The 22,070-nt window shown below is 52.4% G+C and overlaps 1 protein-coding gene across 2 annotated transcripts in view; it reads right to left on the reverse strand.

Annotated features, from left to right (window-relative positions):
• LOC116948453 (leucine-rich repeat and fibronectin type III domain-containing protein 1-like) overlaps positions 1-22,070 on the reverse strand; it is a 172,982-nt gene that overhangs the window by 148,184 nt on the left and 2,728 nt on the right. The window contains exon 2 of one of the 2 annotated variants that reach the window (XM_032965136.2): positions 5,594-7,031. In XM_032965136.2, coding sequence (XP_032821027.2) covers positions 5,594-7,011 — 1,418 coding nt within the window. In that variant the 5' untranslated portion in view covers positions 7,012-7,031. Of the gene's footprint in view, positions 1-5,593; positions 7,035-22,070 lie in introns of both variants that reach the window. The other variant, XM_032965135.2, reaches the window with a different exon arrangement.

Consider the following 22,070-nt stretch of genomic DNA (forward strand, 5'->3'; position numbering starts at 1 on the left):
GCCGCTCGGCCATTCGGCGTCACCACCACCGGGGGCCGTAGCCTGTCCCCATGTTCCCGGGATCGGCTGCTATCCCGGGAAATCGTCAAGTCTTCCCTGCACGAGGTTCAAGTCGAGTCCAGTCAAATTGATTTCCGCCTCAGATGAGCATCCATGCGTTAGTCCTTGCTCATCTCCTCTTAGCAGCACCAAGGCAGTGCTAGAAGTTCCACTTTCATATGGCAGGGGCCATTCTATTCACAGGACAACAACAATCAGGCTATCGATTTATTTAATCCCAACCAAGATTTAAACTCGCACCCTTCCGATTTCGAGCTTGTTCCCTCTACCACTGAACCAGCCGGTGTATCAATAATATCACGACACCGCGGGAGACGTGACACATTTACACGGCGCCCCCCACCCCCCCCCCCCGCGTTTTCTGGCATCGTGCGATATCCCACTTCTTCCCACGATACATCCCAGCTCATTGCGCCTAAGACGGTGGTAACCCTGCGATTGGCTCAAGGTCACGGCGGCGTGGCGAAAGTCAAGTTCTCCGGCTTCTGAGGTTTCACTTTTCATCCCAGCCGATTAATTTCCCCGGCATGAAACGTGGGAGTCGTATCTGGGCGGCTTCGGGTTGCCCCTTATCTGCATGATACTTTCAAAGTAGACCGAGAGTGGGAGAAGAGGGAAAAAAAGCAAAGCGCTCGGATAAGAGTGAGACGGATTTCTCGTTTTTGTTTCAAGATTCGTACGAGTTTTGATTGTCTGGGGGAGACAACACCCTTCTACGAGCAGCAGTCAAGCAGCCGAGGAGGCGCAGGGCTCAGGAGATGCTGATCCTCGTGTGCGAGATGCCCTCCGTTTGTAAGCGCGGGTCACACAAGAGCCGAGCCGAGATGATTAATGAAGCCATAAGGGGAAACTGTTCATTTTCAGCAACTGTCGGCCATAAATAATACATTAATTAGGGGGTTTTGCGCTCTCTTAATGTTTTATTAACATACTATTACCATTTCCACCACATTAACATATTTTAAAGCCTTGTGCCACATCAAATTCTGAAGGGGGTTGCCCGCGGAGTGGATGGAAGGAATGTGGGTTTCTTTTCCTGCAGCGAATTATCAGTGTCATTATTTTGTCTAATTAATATTACTTAAGATTACTTTTCTTGTTTACCCAGGGAAGTCTCACCGAGTCTCAAGACTCGTTTTCAAGAGGGTCCTGCCAAGTTCTCGCGGGAGGTGGCCACGATTGCCGTGTTTCTCAATTTAATGATTTTGCGAGTAAATTTTTCAAATTTCGCAAGTTGGGACCATAGATGCTTGCACGAAACGGTCTACCCTTCTTCAAATGATGTCACGGGATTTATTGTGCACTTGGCAGCAGTATGATGTTGTCAATACGACTGCAGCATTGTTATTATCGTGATTCAACTTGTCTGCCCAGGAAAGCCTCAGTGAGCCTCAAGGCTATATTTTAGGCGGCTCTTACCAAGTTTTCTCAATAGGGTGGCGATGTTACTGTGTGAAATTCCAATCGACTAATTCACAGGTACATTTTAAGCAATGGGGATGTTTGGCCAAATCCCAGTCAAATCCGTTTTAGTATTAACCAGGACGGCCTGCCGGATTCGACCTCTGAACCCCTTGGTGGGAAGAGAGAGAGAGAGAGGGGCGGGTTTAGGTGTGGTTACGGCGGTTCGCAGAATAATGGGGCATGAAGAATTGCACCCCACCCGCTCCCCCCAAGGTAGCTGCACTGCAGAGTGCCAGCATCTCCGTGATGATGGCTCTGGACAGAGTCCCTCCGCCCCCCGCCAATCCAAGAGCCATTCGTCTTCCACTGAGCGCTTCCCCGCACCGCGATCTTAATGGCTCCAGAACGGCATCGGCTCCGAGCTTGACGAATGATCCGGATGAGTCTCACAGTGGTGTCTATTTTTATATCCGGGGAACGGCCAGAACGAGCTATTTTTTCGCAACCGCAAATGAAACAGCAAATCACCGTAGCGCCGCCTTCCCAGGGTGGTACCGGGCAAAGAGGCGCGCGCGTGCGAAGATTGCGCGGGCTAATATGTCCCGAGTCATTCCGTGAATTAATAAGGAAGGTGAAGTCACAACAATTAATGTTTCAATTACATTGGAAAAAAAACCAGGCCCATTTGCAACATTTATGGTTTGGTAACTAATTGGCAAATTGATAAGGCATTGTGAGGTCAGTGGCGACGGCTCAAGCTGTAAATGATTCGCTTTGCTGAGATGTATTCAAAACTGATGCGTCATCGTCATCCTCAACATCATCGTCGTCCGCGCTGCTCTTGACAGGAATATCTCCATCGACCCATCAGCGGAGTCATTTAGGCTGCAGAATGGCAACAGCTATTTGCTGCATTAATGATGGGGCTGTAATTGCTCATTATGTTGGCGCGTATGGGGGTGGGGGGGGGGAGGACAGTTGTATGAGGCCATTAAACTTACCACAGGTGAAGCTTTTTAAAGTGAAGTTTCTCACGAGAAGAGCTAGCGAGCGAGACAAACGGGGCGGCGATACATTCGCACATTACTGAAAGCGTTTGGTTTCTTGTGTATAAAATAAAGCTGCGGATAAATAATTGATCGCTTTGAAAAACACTGGGATGAATGTTAAGGAAGTCATTCAATGATAAATAAATGATCGTAGTAGCGGTAAGAAAACAAAAGATGTGAACAGGCAAACACTTTCAGTCTGTTGTTGTTGCGCACAAGCATCGCTTTTCCGTGCCATCAGCATTCTCGCGTGGTGCCGTCGCGATTACTCGCGCTGTAATGTTGCACGGGATAGCGCACATTTGGCGTTCGGGCTGCCTGGGGAGACGGAAGCCTACCCCGCAATTCCAAACCGATCTAGGCACCCGAGAGGCCTTTTTGCCAAAAAATATTTCTAGCCAGAAAGCGCGCCGACTATTATGCCCTTCCGTGCATTTGCATTTCAAAGCACTGCCATGCTGATTGTGAATCTTCCAGAGTGGAGGTATTTCAGTGGGGGGGGGGGGGGGGGCTTACGTCGATGGTGGTGGCAACTGCTCAAAGGAAGCGCCGAGCTCGATCCATATTTTTGAGACCCGTGTTGGCTACGCAAGAATACAAACATTTTTTTCTCTCTTCTGACCTTTTCGGTCATGCAAAGCGCGATGTTTTATTTACGGCGTGGATCCTTTGGATGTCCGAGGAGCGCTAACGCGAGTCCCGACTGGGGATATGTCCAACAGTTTAGGGTTGCATTTGTAAATCATTATCAATCATCATCACCACCCATCGTGCGCTCAGATACATTTCATTTTGCCGCTGGCCTCCGTTGGGGACATTTGCAAATACAGCTTTCACTCCCCGATGCGAATGATTTCCTCGCGCAGCTTCGATACTTCACCAGTTCGACTCTATCTATTATTTTCAAATGGGAAGTAAGTCCCATTGCTGTGCACAAACAACGCACGCGATTGTCGCATCAACTGAATATTTTTTTTTGAACGCAACAATTCCGGTGGATGAATTTCCCTGCAAGTACTTTGCGTGGGGGCTTTTTTTTGTTTTGTTCCACCGACCGCACCCTCGGTAACGTAATTATGTTGAGAGAAGCCACATTCTGCTGTCCGGTTTCATTAGACCGATGCGGAGGGCCATGAAAATTGCAGACTCTCAGGTCAGCAAAACCACGGTGGTGCGTTGAAATAGTGAAGATGAATTGCCGGAGTTAAGATGTGGCATAAATAAGGGACATCAATTGTGTTCATTCAAAATTCATTTCAGCTCATTGCAAAGAATTCTTAATCACCCTCTTGTACATCTGCTTCACGGCCCTGTGGCGGGCAGGGAAACGGGTGATGTTTTTATTTCTCTGAACGTTCATTTTTTTTTTTTAAACTGACAAGCTGACAGGCTGACAGACAGAAAAGACAGATAGCCCTGCAGGCCAGCCTCAGGTAATTAGTATAATTAATTAAGCGTCCCTCTCCGTCACAGCGTTTTGCAAATTCCCTCCCACTGTGCGGCACCCAAGCGCACGCTACACGATCTGCATTAATTCGCATTCCGAGGGCGTGCGATGCAATTTAAAAAATACATCTCGCATTCCCGCACAGGCCACCTGGAACAGCATCCAGCTATCTGCCATATGCACCACGTAACCCTCCACTTCCCGTCAACACAGCAACAACAACAGAAAGGGACAGGCGCATTGCATTACAGGAGACACAGCCCCACGCTGAGATGAAAAACGGTACCGAGCGTGCACGCAATAATGCGGTAGAAGCACAGCTCTGCATTATTAATAAAGCGGAGTTACACGGACGCGAAGAGCCCCTGCATCCTCGCGGCCAGCTCGTCTCCTTTACAACAGCCCCAGCAGCAGCAGCAGCAGCCACCCAAGCATCCACCTCATCTCCACGACCAAATCTTCGGACGATTTTGGTGGCATTTTAAGCGGTCAATTTTCAGTGCGTTGAGGCCACATTCTTTTCGACCATCCCTCTCCCTGTTTAGCGATTATTGCACCGCACATTTATACATACACAGACAGACATTGTGGGGTGGGGTGGAGGGGGGGGGTGGTGGTAACGCCCATTGAGGGCTTGTTATTTTCATGGTGGCTCGAAAGGGAAGGGGGTCACGTTCTCCGGCCTCGGCGTTATAAAAATGTCACCGCGCAAGAAAGGCGCCAGGAATTAACAAAACACAGCGCCGCGTACGCCCTGCCGGGCCACGGGCCATCCCTGCGAGCACAAAGGCACAATCCCACGCACTCTAACTTTGAAATCACACACACGCGCGTGTATGCACGCACGCACGCGGGGCTAGAGAAAAAAAAGGCGACATTTGAATTAGCCCGTTACAGGAAAAAAAAATAATATGAGCAATATCTTCTCCACCTACAACCGCAACGTGGAGCAAAACTGACATGTGGATGAGTGTGCGCGTGTGTGGACGCTGCCACACACCCGCACACCGTTCGCTGCCAGAGTTTGAAAATACCGGAGCCGCAGACACCTCCCAGGGAATGCGAGATCGGGCTTATGTTTGGCACATTTGTAAGAAGCATAAACACTGCTGCTATTTTGTTTAAGGCGCTCGTTTGCCCGATGCTATTTACAGAAGCGTCCTCTTCCGAAATCACGTGACCAACGTCGTCTTCCGAAATCACGTGATCAACGCAGTACGTACGGTCAGATGTACAACTGCGTCGAACTGTCGGCCTTACGTCTTGAGTGTGGGAAGAGGTATGAAGGCGGGGCGAGGAGGCGATGACTGAGGGTGGCAGAGAGGGGAAGCGGGGATGGGGAAGCGACGGAGGAAACTGAAGCGCGGGAATCGAACCTGGACTTCAACATGCGGAGGCGGATGGCGCGCAGAAAGAAGGCACCAGAAAGAGTTTTCAACCCACGGGAAACAATGCATGCTGAAACAACGAATGCACCAAATGAATTCAATAAATAACGAATGAACCCAATGCATGCAGAAAAGAAGCAACACAAGAATGACTTGTTACAACGAATGAAGCAATGTCGCGAATGAATGCACGAGTGAATGAACACACAAACTTCCATTTGTGCTGCACGCGCGCCGGGGCTTGCCTGTACACGTAGGAGTCGTCGACGCTGCCGTTGTACTGCACCTGGTACATGCGCACGCCGCGCATCCCCTTCCACGCCGTCCAGCGCACCAGCGCCGAGGTGGCCGCCACGTCGACGGCCGCCACGCGCCGCTTGTGGTGCGCCTTGTTGTCGCTCGCGTTGGTGCCGGGCCCCATGGACGACGAGGGCCTGTTCGGCGTGGCGATGTCGGAAGAGCCCGGGTCGGGCTCGCGCGCCCACCCGGTCTCGTTTGGAGGCCGCGGCAGGTGAATGATGCTGAGCTCCACGTTGGCGATGGCCTCGCCGGCGGCGTTCGAGGCGAAGCAGGTGAAGGTGCCGTCCTCCCTGGGCGACGCCGAGAGTATCTCCAGCGTGCCGTTGGCGTGCACGACGGCGCGGCCCGAGGCGCCGACGACGCGGCCGCCAGGCGCCAGCCAGTGGACGCGCGGCTCGGGGTCGCCCACGGCGCGGCAGCGCAGCGTGGCTCGCTGGCCCTCCAGCACGACGAGGCGCGGCGTGTGGTGCGTGATGAGCGGCGGCTCGCACGCGAACTCGTCCTCGCCCACGGCCCAGAAGGCGCGGCCCGCGAGGTGCGCGGGCGACGAGCAGGTCTCCAGCAGGTCCTGCCTCTCCTGCCGCCGCAGCCACAGCAGCTCGCAGTTGCAGTGCAGCGGGTTGCCGGCCAAGCTGACCGCCAGGAGACCCCCGCCGGCGCCCTGCGCCCTCGAGAACAGCGGATCGGGCGCCACCGTGCGCAGGCGGTTGGAGCTGAGGTCGAGACGCGCGAGCTTGTAGAGGTGCGCGAATGAGCCCGCCACCACGCGGTCCAGCAGGTTGTGGTCGAGGCCCAGGGCGTGCAGGTTGGTCATGCGCTGGATGGCCTCCCACGGCACCTTCTCGAGGCTGTTGTAGGAGAGGTCCAGGTCCTCCATGGATAGCAGGAAGTCGTCGAAGGCGCCCTCGGCGATGTGATCCAGCTGGTTGAAGCTCACGGTGAGGAGGCGGAGGCTGGCGAGGCCGCGCAAGGTTTCCGCGCTGATGTTCGTCAGCCGGTTCCCGTCCAGGTAGAGCGAGCGTAGCACGCGCAGGTCGGCGAAGGACCCGGCCTCGACCTCCTCGAGGGCGTTGCGCGACAGCGTCAGGTCCACCATGCCGCTCATGTTGGCCAGGTCCTGTCGGCGCAGGCGCGTGATGTAGTTGTCGGCGAGGCGAAGCTCCACGGTGCGTCGGTCCACCGTGGCCGGCACGGCCAGGAGCCCCTTCTTGGCGCACAGCGTGGCCATGGAAGGCGACAGGTTCTGACAGACGCAGCGGCGGGGGCAGAGCGCCGGCGCTTGGTGCAGCAGCAGCGCCAGCAGCGCCAGCACGGCCGGCGCCAGGAGCCGGGTTTCCTGCGGCCCCAGCGGCGGCTGGGCCATGGCGCTGTCAGTCCACGCGCCTGCTGCCAGAGGAGACAATCGCGCGAGTTTCGCTTTATTTTGGTTGGCCGGCTGAGCACTCGAGGGAGCAGTGAAACAAAAATATGTCTCACTTGGGCAAAAGAGTTGACCCGGGTCACCAGCCTGACGAAAGCGGCGAAGCGGTAAAGAAAAAAACAAATCAGGGCAAAAAAAATATAAAAAAAATGTGTCGGGTGAGAAATGAAGTTTGTTGTCGTTCCTCCGCACAGCCGATTGGCACCGTTGGTTACGTACGGTGCGAAAGAAGTTCGACATACTGCACAAACATCAACATACATACATAGGGACCGATCATAGGCAGCTACAATTATATAATGAGGTTGCACACGGTGAGAGAGAGAGAGCGAGATAACGGGTGAGTGGGTGAGTACATAAAGGCAACGAGCCGAGTGGTGAGTGCCTTGTAAGATGAAACCCGACACCCGATGCTGCTGCCCTCGTCTCTCACGCGAGCCTCACCACCGATAACTTTGGTGGTGGTAATAATAATAATAATAAAAACCATCCGTACGTTTGGCATTCGTGCCGTTCTAATAGCGCAAGAAAGGCTCTCACGACGGAAGGCCACGTGTTTCACAGACAGGTATGGTCTGCCAGCCATGCAGGTTTAAACAAAAACATGTTTTTCGCAAGTTATTTTTTTAAATTGCAAATTACGATCGTAACACTGGCACACAACGGGAGCACGCTGTATCGAAATATTTTACGGGATCTTTAACGTCCGCTGCGGAGCAAGCGGTGCGTATTTGTGGTTAATACGCCCACAGAATTTACCAGGGTGGCAGCTCTGACTGGAACCGCGAACCCCTTGCAACACGTGGCACGCGCGGCGCGCACGCGTGACCCGGGCATGGCTGCTCGGGCCACGAACCTCTGGTTGCCAGGCAACAGCACACAACACAACTGGCACCATGCACCCCCCCCCCCCCGCAGAAAACTGGGATCTGCTGACCTGCTCAGCACCTTCTCCAACATCGCGCATAACATGAGAACCACACGTTCGTGACTCTTGTCGTTCACGACCGCAGCGAATGGAAGACGTTTCAGAAACGGAGAGGTGGGTGGGGGGGGGGGGGGTGCAGAGTGGCCGTGCCGTGCGATGTCGATCTCTGCTTCAACCTAAACGGGCAGTGGTCACTCGGTGGGGGCTTTCTATCAAAATGACGCGAAGCAAAAGCTCCTTAAGCATTCGCTCTTCTCCGCGCGCAATGCCAACTCGACAGGGGCATAAAACAACATTCGTCACATCGCATTACTGTCAAGAAGAGGGATGGCGTGCAGTCCTGGCGGCTAACAGGATTTTTTGAGAAAACTTTATCGCCAACGAGATTGAAATTGGTGGTCAATGCACGTGTAATTGCTTGCTCGTTATTTAAAACATTTTAGGATGGAAATGATTAATAAGCAGTCTATATTTTTTTCGTGGAAGAAAATCCACGAATTACCCCCTTGCCCCGTAACCCAATTACTCGGACACTCGCGCTCAGCAGTGGTCGCTGTCCGCGGTTCAGTGCATTGCGAGCGTGCACCGGACTCTGAATGATGAAGCCTGAAGAACCGGCCACGGCGATGAGAAAATGCTAAATTATTCGTAAAGAAATTAAGCACGAGTCGTTCAACAAAATCGTCACGTCGGCAGTGTCTTACACTGCTTTTCCGATCCAGACAGACTTTCCTGCTGCAACACATTCCAATACAGATTGGTCGAGAGAGACATTTCACATCTGCCGTTCAGCTTAATGACACCCTCTTAACCCAACGTGACCGGCAGATTTTTCAAACCAATGTGACTCCCACCTTCACATGCCCGCTTAAACATCGCGGTAAGGACCCGGATAATTTCGGCCGAATATTAAAAGATAATGTTTATACTCACGACTGCGAAATTGAAATTAGTTTCGAACCAGACCGACGCCTAATGGGAATGCACTTTGGGTGCCGTGTGCGGGGTAGAGATCAATATTGATCCGCACGGGCCCAGGCAGCCTCGCCAGACGCGGTGAGCACTCGGGGAGAGACAGCAGGGTCCTGCTACAGGAATCAATGCCCCACACACAATGCAGAGCTGCCTTCCATCTTGGGCCCTCGAGTCTGGTCCCCAGCCCCCAGGCCGGCCTAGAACACTCTATCGTGCTCTAGGCCATCGTCCGTCATCTCATCCCGGGCCGGTGCCGCAGCACCTGAGCGAGAGAGCGCGAGCAAGTTCGCAATAAGGAAAGGTTGCGAGTTCAAATCCTGGTTGGGGGTTGACTCAGTCCATTAATTCAGCAGTGGTTGTCCTGTGGATAGGCTCACCCCTGCCATTGTAATGTGGAAATCTCAACACGTTCTCAGCACCACCTCAAGGCTTATTTGAGCAGGAAATCACTTTTGACTTTTTAAAATCCTTAATCTTGGCGTCTGGGGTCTAGCTTCAGTCTTAGGATTTTGAGGTCTTGAATGTTTCACAATTGTCCCGTGTAACCAAAGTTACGAGAGTTCATGTATGAGCTCTCTCTGTATGAGTGGGCGGTCCAGATAACTCTCGTATTGATGATCCAGGATGCACGATAAGTCTGTGTACAGTTGTGTTGCTATTTAGGGACATTTTCTCGAGAAACCTGGCCCAGTTTATCCAACTGTTGCCCAAAACGTACGAAAAAAAGAACCCATCGCTTAGCGCGTAAGCCTTGTCGACTGATGTGATGATGTCACACGTCATGCGCTCGCCTCCCGTTAACGCTGTGTGACGTCACACGTCGCGAAAGGGCCTTGACATCGATCTTGGCCTCATGGCTCCCGGACATTGTCAAGTATGGGAGCTTCAGCACCCGCCCACCCGCCCGCCTGCATGTTGATGGCGCAGACGCCCACTGACCCAACGAGCTCACCAGCTGAGCGAGCGCGCACAGCCACTCCGCTCGCTGCTGCTGGGTGCCCGGGAAGATGATCAAACACCTGAACATCAAGCACCTGAACGTCTGTCCGATTGATCAGGCGGCACGGGGCCGCTCACTGCTGAGCAAGGGCAGCAGCGAGAGTGGCGGTCAGGATGGGCGGCTGAAACCGCGAGAAACTCAAGCAAAGGGCTCAACACTGAATGTGCAAATTACACATTCCTACAACAGGGGAAGGGGGAGGATAAGGGGGGCTCTGTGTTGAGAGGGCTGAGTTAACCTTCAATCAGGATTTTAACTGGCAACCTCGCTTTACCGTTGAGCCACCTGGCTGGAAAAGATTTGTATTTTGTCACAATCATAAACGTACCGAGTATCCAGATTTTATCATCATCACCACGATCCATAGGCAGATAGCCCGTAGATATCGACTGCACATTTCGACATTTTGTTTCCACTTTTCTCTGCTTTGTGCCAGTGTGGTCAAGTAGTGCCACGTCTTTCAAGCACCAAATCTCTTATGTCGATCAGCCATGCCTTGTTATGTCTTCTTCTCTTCCCGGTTCCCCATTTAGAATGTGTTTAATTTTATTGTTCCCATTTGTTATTTTAATTCATACCATCTGGGGTTGACTGGTGGTCCAGGGTTCCACTTCATCTCGCCGCACTGACCGGTGTGGTGAAGTCAAACAACCCCCACCGAGATCTCTCCCATGGCATCTTCATCCACCGAGTCCACAGGCCACAACGGAAATCGGTGCCACCCAAGATAGCAGAAACTTGACGGGCTCCGATTTCATGTACACGGCCAATGAGAGCGAATCATCACGTGATAACCGAATTCATGTCAAAGGATTATCACATAAATTCACTGTCATTGGCCACGTAAAGAAATTGGAGCCGCCAAAGTGATGCCACCTTTAGGTGTAACCGCCAGGTGTGGTTTCTGGCCTGGGCTGCTCATGGACTAAGTGGTGGATTGATAAGGGGCTGTGCATAATTGTTAACATTTACATTTTTTTTTATTGTAGTCGTTCACTTGGAATGGACCGTCTGTAGATCAGTTCCAGCAAAGACGCAAGTGGATAATAAATGCACTGCAAGGTAACCACCCTAAGCGTGGGGTTGCTGCTGTAGCCGCTTCTGTTGCGGTATTCCCATTCTGTCATCGCGCTGTCATAACCTGTTTGACATCCCTCCATCCCCGCTGAGCCTGCCAAGCCCAGAGCAAAATGTCGGTATCATATGAGTTTTTTTTTCAATTACAGCTCAATGTAGTGAGTGACAACGTGGGGAATAAATCTTTCGAATAACGCCCCCCACCCCCCACCCAAAAATCTCATGGAAAATATTTCAGTTACATCTGGCTCAATATTCCCTCCAAGCGGTAGCTCCAGATTTCTCCATTGCTTCGACGATTATTCACGTGCAGAGTGGGGGTGGGGGGGGCGAGCCACCGCGCCACTGCGAACCTCCCACGCAGCCTGCGGCTCGTGGGAAGTGCCCCCCCCCCACTCGCCACCCGCCCCCCACCCGGCCCCCTCGCGGGAGCGTGGACACGCGGACAACCCGCGGCGTTGAAAGGCGCTCCCGGAGAGCGCCCTTTGACTCGCGTTCGCAAGGCCACCGCGGGACGCACCTCGCAGACAGCGGCGCCGATGAAAGCCGGGACCGCCGCCGGCGCCGCCGCCGCCGCGCGGCGTCTCCGATTCATCACCGGCGACGGCACCCAGCCCCGTCCCCGGCCGTCCCTTGTTCAACGGGGAGACCTTGAGCTTGCGGGGTTGTTGATTTTCATTTTTGGGTGAATAGACGCCCAATGGCGATCGTGCTTTTTGTTTCCCAAGTTTGTAACCCTGAGCAGGCGCGCGGCTCGAGTGGGCAACGCAGGATGAGCGGAGGAGTCGCCGCGCTTTGGGGGTGTTAATGTGCGCGACCACGTGATTGCACTTCAGAGTGCCTCTCGCCCAATTCAATAGAGACGCACGTGAATGAGGCCCCTCCTCAAGCCGCGCGCGGTACGTCGCCACTAATTGACCATACTTCTCCGCGGTGCTCAGCGCACATTGGTGAAGGTGGAGAGCGTAGTCTTTGGTGCACAGCGCAGTTCCAGAGTGGCTGCTATTGCTGCTGCTGCTGCTACTGCTGGGCAGAGTCGTCGTCTGTGGACATTACAGCTGCACTCACTGGGACAATTAACCACCATGTTATATTTGCCCAGTCGTATTTCGCTGTTTCCCATTGTGGTCCATGGAGACCGGCTGGAAGGAGGGCCGACTGAAGTAGCGATTGATTATGAAGTCCCACGTGCTGTCAGACCAAATTCAAGTCGAAATGTAACATTTTAATAAAGGACCGGGGAAACCTCACATTTGGTGACCGCGGCCACCGCTAAACAGCTGAACGAACCAGCGGTATCGACAAATTATATCGAATCCCGTCCTGGGCATCTCTGAGCTTGAATCGGCCTTACATGAGTACTTGGTGCGATATGCAAATAGCAGCACTGGGGAGACAAAGGCGGCCGGACGTGGTGCTGTCCACTTGACCCCTATCGTGCGTCAGGAGGTCCTTAATAGGCGCTCGCTAATAGCACTTGACCCAACAGTGGGCACAGCTACACGGACGATCTTTGTCTTTGCATGTGCGTGTGAGGAGCGCTCGTGTAGCGGTTAGCGCACTGCGCTGAGAACCCGGCGATCCGAGTTCGGTTCTCGCTTACGGCCATCACCAGTGATGATTAAATAATAACCAGTCCTGGACTTCTCCTAGGTTGACTCAGCCTCAAATGAGTACCTGGTGCGATGGCGTGGTGTTGGCCACCCACCTCCTCGTGTGCCGTGCCGGCCATCATAGGTGCTCGCTAACAGCACTTGCCCAACAGTCTGTTAAGGCTATACTGGGGGATCTTTGTATTTGTGTGCACATCAAATGCATTTAATTGTCTGACCCCACTCCCCACCCTCATGGCGGGTTTGCAATAATGAGTGACCGTGACCACGTGTCACATCCAGATCTTAATTGCCCGTGTATTAGCATAACGCGTGATTTGTTATGTTAGCTCTCAGTGACGGCAGCTGTGTCCACAGCGCCGAAGTAGTGCCTTGAATATTAAGGGACAGTCGCTGATCCCAGCTTTGCTCCTTGTTTGCACGGAGTTACGTCGGGACGGAAGGAAAACCACTCGATAACCTCTACGGAGTACATAATCCGGGCTCGGGCAGAGTTGCGCGTTCCTCGCAGTCTCCTGCAGCGCCACGCGGCACCATCCTGAAGCCACAAATCCGCGCTCTCGCGCGTGTGAGTAGCGATGGCATTTAACATTTATTTATTTTTGCTTAAACGTCCAACAAAGCAGACTGGAAGAAGGAAATAAAACAAACACGGAACCAGGATAGCAGACAATCGCCGTGTCCAGTACAAGAGGAGCGGATCTCGAGAAGCGGCTATGGTTGTGATCGCAGGCAGGGAAGAGATGTAGAGGAGGAGAGATGGACGGCAGGGGAGAGAAAAAAATATTACTTAGAAAACGGGGGGAACACAGACATAGAGTAGGGATAGAGGGGGTAGACAGAGGGGGTAGAGAGACAGGGATGGGGTAAGAAAGAGGAGAGCGTGAAATCTTTCGTGAAATCTTTCATTTAAAACGTGGGGGGGAGACATAAAGCAAAACATTGGAGAGAAAAAAACCTAAATAATGAACGAAGCAAAGTGCCGACTGCACCGAGCATCTTCTTGTTTCCTCTGATCGTAAAAAAAGGACATACGAGAGCGGCGTAGGCGGGGCACGGTAAGATGACCGAGCTGGCGAGCGGTCGACGGAAGGCTTGCAGTCGAGACACGCGAGGTGCTAGAGTGTGGACGACCCCACCGCCCCCCCCCCCACCCTAACGTAGATCATTGCGGACGACCCCGCGCATCGCGTCGAGGCGATGCTCGAACGCGGGTGGTCCTTGAGAGCTCTCCGTGTCTTCCGCCGTGAGCGACGCGCGCTTTGCCTCGCCCGCGACTGCGGCGCCAGGAGGTTGCCTTCGTTCAGTGCCCTCTCGAGGCTGCCCCTGCGTCAAAGCCGCCGCTGGGTCAAGGCATTACCCCGCACTGCCGCGTGGGGTCACGTGGACAGTTTGATCATACTTCACCAACCGCGCCGGACAGTGCGCGGCGCCCCGAGCCAGCTCGGATATCCACCCCCACCAACCAGCCCCCTCGTGCCAGGGAGACTGGAGGGGGGTGAATCGCCACCCCCCCCCCGCCCCGCTCAAGGCTGAACCCCCATTAGAATTCTCATAGCAAATGACAGTACAGTGTCGTACCCGCGTGGGTGTTTATTCCACACCCCACCGCCCACTCCGCTCTAACCAAGATCGCGTTACAGGGCTGCTTGCAACTGATGTTGGCCGGGAATCAAATGAAGATTGCCAGGCTTATAGCGAAGTGCGCCAACCACTAGAACCACCGTGGCTTCACGCAGTGTGTCTTGCATGAGGGTTTACAGTGCCAGAATGTGTGGGCTCTAAGCGGTGCCTCTGGACCGTAGTAGGTGGCACGTGAGTAGTACAGCCGTAGCGACAGAAACGAAGCGATGTGGTGTGCCGGGTGTACGGGCTTATTTACTGGGGCAATGACCCGGACGAGCCGGGACACAGTTAAGCCCTGATCTCACATAGTGACTCGCACACTCACATAGAGGCACATACACACACAGCCCCACAGTCTCACACAGATACAAATGGATGACTGAATAATGTCCCTGTTGCCGATAGAATGAAGTAGGCGTCACTTGACTGGCAGTCTTAGCCATAGCGAGAGAGCTATACTTGATGTGGTGTGCTGGCCAGCCGACGCGAACAGACCTCCCTGGCTGAATGGATATCCGTGGCTCTCGGCCGTGACGGGACAGCAGCGAGCAGCAGCAGGCTTTGCTTGCGCAAATGCCCTTTGGCAATGCGGCCAACCACTGGCACGGATGGCTGGTGGTTGAGTGTGGGCAGACGGCGCCAGCAGGGGGTGCTAGCCATCCATCACGGGAAGGTACCGCCCGTGCGCACACACCGCGCGCGTGTGCGTGATTGCGTTGTCTGTCTTGCGGGGGTGGCGGCGGTGTAGCGGTTAGCGCACTGCAATTACCAACGCGGCAACCAGAGTTTGTTTCCCGCTGACGGCCAACACCGGGGTCGATTATCTGAACCGGTCCTGCACCTCCCCTAGGTCGACTTAGCCTCAATTGAGTACCTGGTTCGGTGTGTAAAAAAAAAACATCGCCACTGGGGAGACAAAGGCGGTTGGGCGTAGGGCTGGCCACCCACCCCCCTCGTGTATCGTTCCACAGCACTTGCCCCAACATTCCGTTAAGGCTATACGGGGGATCTTTGTTTTGTGTTGGTATATATGTACGTATATATATCATACCTGGTACGTGTGGCACGGCAAGGGGCATCGGGAGAGTTGGGCCCCCCTTAGAGCACGGTGCTCCCACACCGATCATGGCACGAGCCCTGGCTCAGCCTCAAACGGGTACCTGGTGCGGTGCGTATCCATCGCTACGAGGGGACAAAGGCGACCGGCCGTGGTGCTGGCCACCCACCCCCTCGTGAGCTATGCTCGCTAACAGCACTTGCTCCTCCAGTCTGTTGAGACTATACGTGGGAACGTTGCCTTGTCTGTCTGGGCTCGACTGCCAGGTCACATTAACGCGTGGCCAGTCATCGTGACTCCGGAAGCCACACGTTGGGCAAATTTCACGCCTTGCTCTCAATGATTTACAAATTGCTAAGCTGATGACACCCAGAAGGCTGAAAGCTTTCCAGAGCTTACTGAAACAAATCCTGCTTCGTGAAAATTGGTCGGCAAAGCCAAGAAGCCTGTTGGACCAAAACACAAGTTTAATTCACGTGTCGAGACACAGAACACGAGTTGCGCTGTTGCATTAAAACCACGTGCTTTTTTTGACACGCGCACGCGTGCGCATTTCCACACCAGCCACGGCTAACATCAGCGGCGAGCGATAACTGAAACTGGTCCTGGACACCCCTCTTTCACATCGCTATGCCACATTGACCAGTGTGGTGAAGTATGGCAAAACAACTTCCATATGCATGAGTGGGATAGATTGCGTCATCGCAGTATGGATGGCGACGACGTGGGGAGGCCATGATTCGAAACTGGATGAACCGTGGCTGATGATAAAATTGCACTGACCTACATGGTGAAATATGGTCAAACAAACATGGCATGGGAATGCATGTATCCAGTAGTGGATTCACACAGGGCTGTACATTATTATCATCATCATCATGTATTTCACATACAGACCACTGTGTTCATGCAAACAAGCAGTAATGATATTAAAAATTTGAATAGGGTTTACCCTTTCTGGCAATAAAACAAGAGGTGCTAAGATGTTCAAACACCAAATAGTAACCTTTTGCAAGGAATCATGTCTGCATTAACCACACACTCAGTACTTGTGGTGAACATGCGAACAAAGATGCTCTGATAAAATATGCATTGTCTTTTGAAACTGATTGGCCTACACAAGAGACAGTCTCCTTTAGGGCCTAGTCTGTTTTATTGCCAGACAGAGTAAAAAACTATTCTTATATATTTGTTATACTTTAATACTGGAAAGAAAATCCCTTGAAGCAGTAATGATATTTATCCAACCTACAAGTCCGTTCACATTCTTCATCAAATGTCCCAGATAATATTTCCCCGTTACGTAAACTCAGCGCATTAGGACTGTGACGCAGTAGATGCATCACATCACTAGACCTCCTTTGCCAGTACCAAAATGTAATAATAGGGGTTTTCCCCTTTTTTCTGGCAACAAAACTGAAACCTTTTTTTACGAGGATTCATGTCTGCATTAGCCACAATACCTGCAGTCAAAATGCAAAAAAAAACATACTATGATAATATATTATGCATTGTCCTTGAAACTGATTGGTCCACACCAAGGGACGGCTTTCTTTTGAGCCTCGACCCAATTGGTGTTCGACCAGATGACGCCAAAAGGCGTACAGTTCAAAGACATTGCCACTATCAAAGTAATGAGGGCTCGGGGTGAGCATCTACATCACTGGACCTCCTTTGCCAGTGCCAAAATGTAATTATAGGGTTTTTCCCCTTTTTTCTGGCAACAAAACTGAAACCTTTTTTTTACAAAGATTCATGCTTACTGCATCACTTTGAGCGCCACTATGGTCTCTCGGACGCCTTGTTTGACCCGTCCTTAGGAAGGTGGCGTCTTGTGTCGGCGCCACGCTCACATCGTCTTAAGAGGGTTACGTAACCCGCCCGGCGCACGCACGCACGGTTCTTGGCCACCGCGGACAAGGGCAGCTTTCCCGTTTCCTTGGCGTGGTTATTGTGCATTTTCCATATCGTGGCAAAACACTGTTCTTCTTTTACACTATTGTTTTGAGATTTTTATTTTCCACCGTTTGCTCTGACGACCCTGACCCATCACCGACTGTAGACACAACACCGTCTTTTACCCATTTTTGTGCGTTTTTTTTTTTATGTAAACGCACCCTTCACAATCGGTGGCACGCGTAACACCGATCTGAGCGGTCTAATGTCTCACACACTCGGGCGCACGGCGTCATACCCACTGACCCCTCGTCAAGGTTTACGCAGGCAGCGCAACACTGGGAAGGGCAATGGAAGGAAGCAAGGCCTTGCCGATGCTCTCAATGAGCACACCTAATTGATAGCGGGCGAGCGAATAATGGCATCGCATCGGGTCACGGCGTAATTGTCCACACATTGGTGTCCGAGGCGACCATTGTCGTATTTGTCCCGCGGCGAGCCAGCGACAGGGAGCCCTCCCGAAGGCTCTCTCGCGTGAACACGACTCCAAATGACGATCCCATTGAGCGCGCAGCTCGGGAGGACCGCGCACCGCGCTTGCACCACGAGCCGGGGTGGGGGCGGGTGCAGCATGAAGCCCCTGAGCCCCTTCGGTGCGTGAGGATGCTCGCACGCCCTCGATCGCCCCCCCCTCCCTGCTCGGAGTCTCACATTTCAGCGATATGAGCCAAAGACCTCTACGCTTTTTTTTAAAGTCCTTGCAAAGGAAAAGCCCTCCTTCTCCGCGGCGGCCGCAATCCGTCTTGCTGTTTGCAGCTCGCACAGCTGTATTACTGCTCGCTGGTGCGCTCATCAATTACAAACGGTCAGGATATGCAACGGAGCATTATATTTCTTTGATTAAAGGATTGTGATCCATCTTATACCGACGCAATTTGTATGTCTGACGACTCTGGAGGGCAGTGCGCGATGTTATATTTAAAAAAAAAAATCATTACGTGGTGTTAATGGAATGGAACGCGATATTTGATCACAATACAACGTGTGTAAATGATATAACCACGCCGCACCGGTTGTTAAAATGCGATGCTAATGCGTCGCGAAAATTCGGATGTGCGAGAGCGCCCAACGTTGCTTAAATGTCACACGAACTGTTATTGCTCCGTGTACACTCAATCAATTTAATAGCCGAGGCACACAAAACAGCAAACCAGCACACAAGGATTATCACACTACACTACCGAGTGTACACCCACTCCCTGAGCGTGCACTATTTCCCGTAGTATACACTCGGAGAGATAGTGTACACTACGTGGTGTATACTCACTCACGTGGTGTACACTCACTCACGTAGAGTACTCTCACGTAGTGTACACTCACTCCCGTAGTGTACACTCACTCACGTGGTGTACACGCACCCACGTGGTGTACTCTCACGTAGTGTACTCTCACGTGGTGTACACTCACTCACGTGGTGTACACTCACTCACGTGGTGTACACTCACTCACGTGGTGTACACTCACTCACGTGGTGTACACTCACGTGGTGTACTTTCACGTAGTGTACACTTACTCACATAGTGTACTCTCACGTGATGTACACTCATGTAGTGTGTACACCGCAGTAGTGTACACTCACGTGGTGTACACTCACGTGGTGTACACTCACTCACGTAGTGTACTCTCACGTGGTGTACTCTCACGTGGTGTACACTACAGCGGTGTACACGAGTGAGTGTACACACACTGGCTGTTGTGTTATATCTGTCATTGCCATTAGCATGAGGTGGCTTGATTTTGTTTCAAACGTTCTGTAACGATAGAACTGCCGTGTAATGGTGACGCGGGTTGATTGTATTGGACGGCAGTAATCAATTGCTAGAGTGACCTAAGAAAGTGCTCAGAGGTAGACTCACGTATGACATACACCCGTCCAAAACAACAACAACAACAATCATATCCATTCACGCACTTAACATTCACATTTGAATGGATTATGAAAATCAAACACACGCATTGTTGGCACATATTTCAAAGGACAGCATTGCTCTCTAAAAGCAATACGACATTATAAACGAGGCGCCCTGTTTTGGGACACCTAAATCAGGTAAGATGACAGATTTATCCATTACTGCAGAGCGCTTGTAACGCTGGGACATGATATTGGCTATTCATATTCCATCATCACCTTGCTGCCAAGTGCGTGATGATCATTACGCACTTTCCGCCGACACTCGCAGCTCAATGGAATATAATCCATCGTATTAAAGTGTCTCCAGAGCAGCTGAGATCAGCATGGCTGCTGTGCGTGACTGCAGCAAGGGAGGTCACAGGTCTGGCCCCAGCTCGGTGCTTCGCCTGCTTGGTCTCAACAATGCAAATCACGTGGCCAGTCACAATTCCGCGGGTCACCCGTCTGTTCCCAGACAACGTGGGTCACATTTAAAGTTTTCCCGAGCAAGATGTCCCACCTCGCTGACTCCAACGGCTCGGTGAGTCACCTGCCCAGTCCCAACAAGAGTAGAACACATCGCCACCATAGACACGGTGTAATCACCTTGCCAGCCAGCCCCAGCAAGATAGGTCACCTGACCGACCCCTATCAAAGGTGGATCACCCAGATAGGTGGGTCCACCTTGGCCAGCCAGTCCCAAGAAGGCGCGTCACTTGGCCACCCTGTTAGGCATTTATGTCGCTTTGTGGCGTCTGCGTAGGTGTCCTGCGGAACGCCAGCGAATCGCATGCGGTGGGGCCATCAATGACATTTCCCAAGACTGGATTTTGTGAAAATCTCCTCGAGTCCACGTGGGTGCGAGCCATTTTCTAGGTCACTTATAGCGTGCGCCAAGAGCAGAAGGGAGATGCAAATAACAACACTAATAACAACAACAACAAACAGCACGCCAATTAGACGCGATTGGAGCTATCGTAGTGTGGAGGAGACACGTCTCGCTTGATTTACTGCTCCGAGTTTAATTGGTCAAAGCCTCCCGTGCAATATTTGTGGAAAGTCCAAACACATCCACGCGACCACTATATCTGGTGTGTGTGTGCGCGCGTGTTTACCACGACTGTCTGCGGGAGGGGGGGGGGGGGGCAGGAAATAATAGAGACTTGTTGAATAATTATCGCACGGGTAAAACATTTCAAGAAAACGCTGACGCTTTTTATTTTTTGCCTGTATTGAAGAATTAATTTTCGAGAACATCCATTTATCGACTTTATTATTGCGAACACCGAGGCGAGACAAAAAATATATAAAACACGACTTTTGGTGATTACGATGTGAGAATTGGGCCAGTCGGTACGTACCGCACGAGAGCGCGACACAAACACCAATTTACCGCGGGTCCCGTAATTGAACATCTCACTTTGCCGATGCACGGCAACATCTCTCCAGATATCAATTAGCGGCCCCACACTAACGCCCCCCCCCCCGCCCCCCTTTGCAGCAGGCGATGAGTGAGTGACTCAGCGGCGAGCGGCAGGCGTCTGCTCAAACCGATTCGGGAGGCTCCATCCCGCCACTCGTCGTGTTGCCGAGCCACTTTCATTTGGGGCCAAACGGACGCGGGTCGATCTGACGCGACGCGATGATGGCACAGGTGTCAACAGCAGCACCTGCGCGATTAACAATACCTCACGTCATCGTTGTCGTTGTTGTTGTTGTCGTTGTTGTTGTATACATCAGGGAGATGATTATATGCGACTTCTAGCGGCGTCCGTGACACAACCGTTCAAAAGTTGCGACCAATCAACACCCTGGCTAATCATCTACCTCCGTGCCTTAGCGCAGCGCCTATGCTGCCCCCCCCCCCCCCGGAGATGAGAGAGTACCGTGAGCAGCGCCCATAGAACTCAGCCACGGGTGTCATTAAAACCCTCCGCGGGATCCCATTTCGCACAGCGGGGCGCCCGATCCCACCGCGGGATGGTTACAGCACCCCACACCCTCTCCCCCTCTCCCCCCCCCATTTCTCAGTTATCAAAACCTCAGTCTCGATGCGCACTCGCGTTATAGGGCGGCGTTCGAACACCACACGGTGCCATACCCATACTGTAGGAGTGGTGGCGCAGTGGATAGCGCGCATTGCGCTGCGAACCTCGAAGCCCCTGACTTGACGATTCCCGGCCACGGCGAATATCGGGCGTGGGTCGCGAGTGATATCTGAACCGATCTAGCCCGCCCGCCCGCCTGCCTGCCTCCCTCCCTTTCCCCCTGCCCAAGAACGCGCGTGCTCGTCACGCAAAGTAGACGGGCCATCGGCATAAGTACGGAGCATCTCGCGGTAATCTTTATATCGCCGGAGGTTATTGTGCAGCACGGGTAAGTGGAAGCTCGTGAATTTCAACACGTTTTTTGGACCAACACCGGCACGCGCAGGTATAACAATTAAATAAGCACCAATAAAGTCGTGAAGGCGGATGAACCGGCACAAGCCAAACAGCCCAAATGCCAGGACCCTGCCGGAAAAGAGCCTTGAGACTCAGTCGGACTTTCCGGGACGAATGAATGTCATTACTTTTTTATAACCTGATGATTGCTTGTGTTGCGATCGAAACGTCGTGATGGTTTTATTATTTTTCAATCTACGTGGCTTTATCCAAAGATCCAAAGAATATGAATTCCTGCAGTCACGAAAGCTTTAAGTCAAGATGTTATGTCATTACCCTAAATTATTTGATTACACATATAGGCTATATGTACGTTGCACCGTGCGTAGCAACCGTAATTCGAGCATACAGCACCCCCGCGACTTGTGGCACGCAGCATGTAACAGAGACAACGATCCCCCCAACAGCAATGTAGCCTCGTGGGGCACCTGCTGT

The sequence above is a fragment of the Petromyzon marinus genome, chromosome 33, assembly GCF_048934315.1.
Source record: "Petromyzon marinus isolate PM22_M1 ecotype Great Lakes invasive population chromosome 33, UKy_Petmar_22M1.pri1.0, whole genome shotgun sequence".
Classification (NCBI taxonomy): domain Eukaryota; kingdom Metazoa; phylum Chordata; class Hyperoartia; order Petromyzontiformes; family Petromyzontidae; genus Petromyzon; species Petromyzon marinus.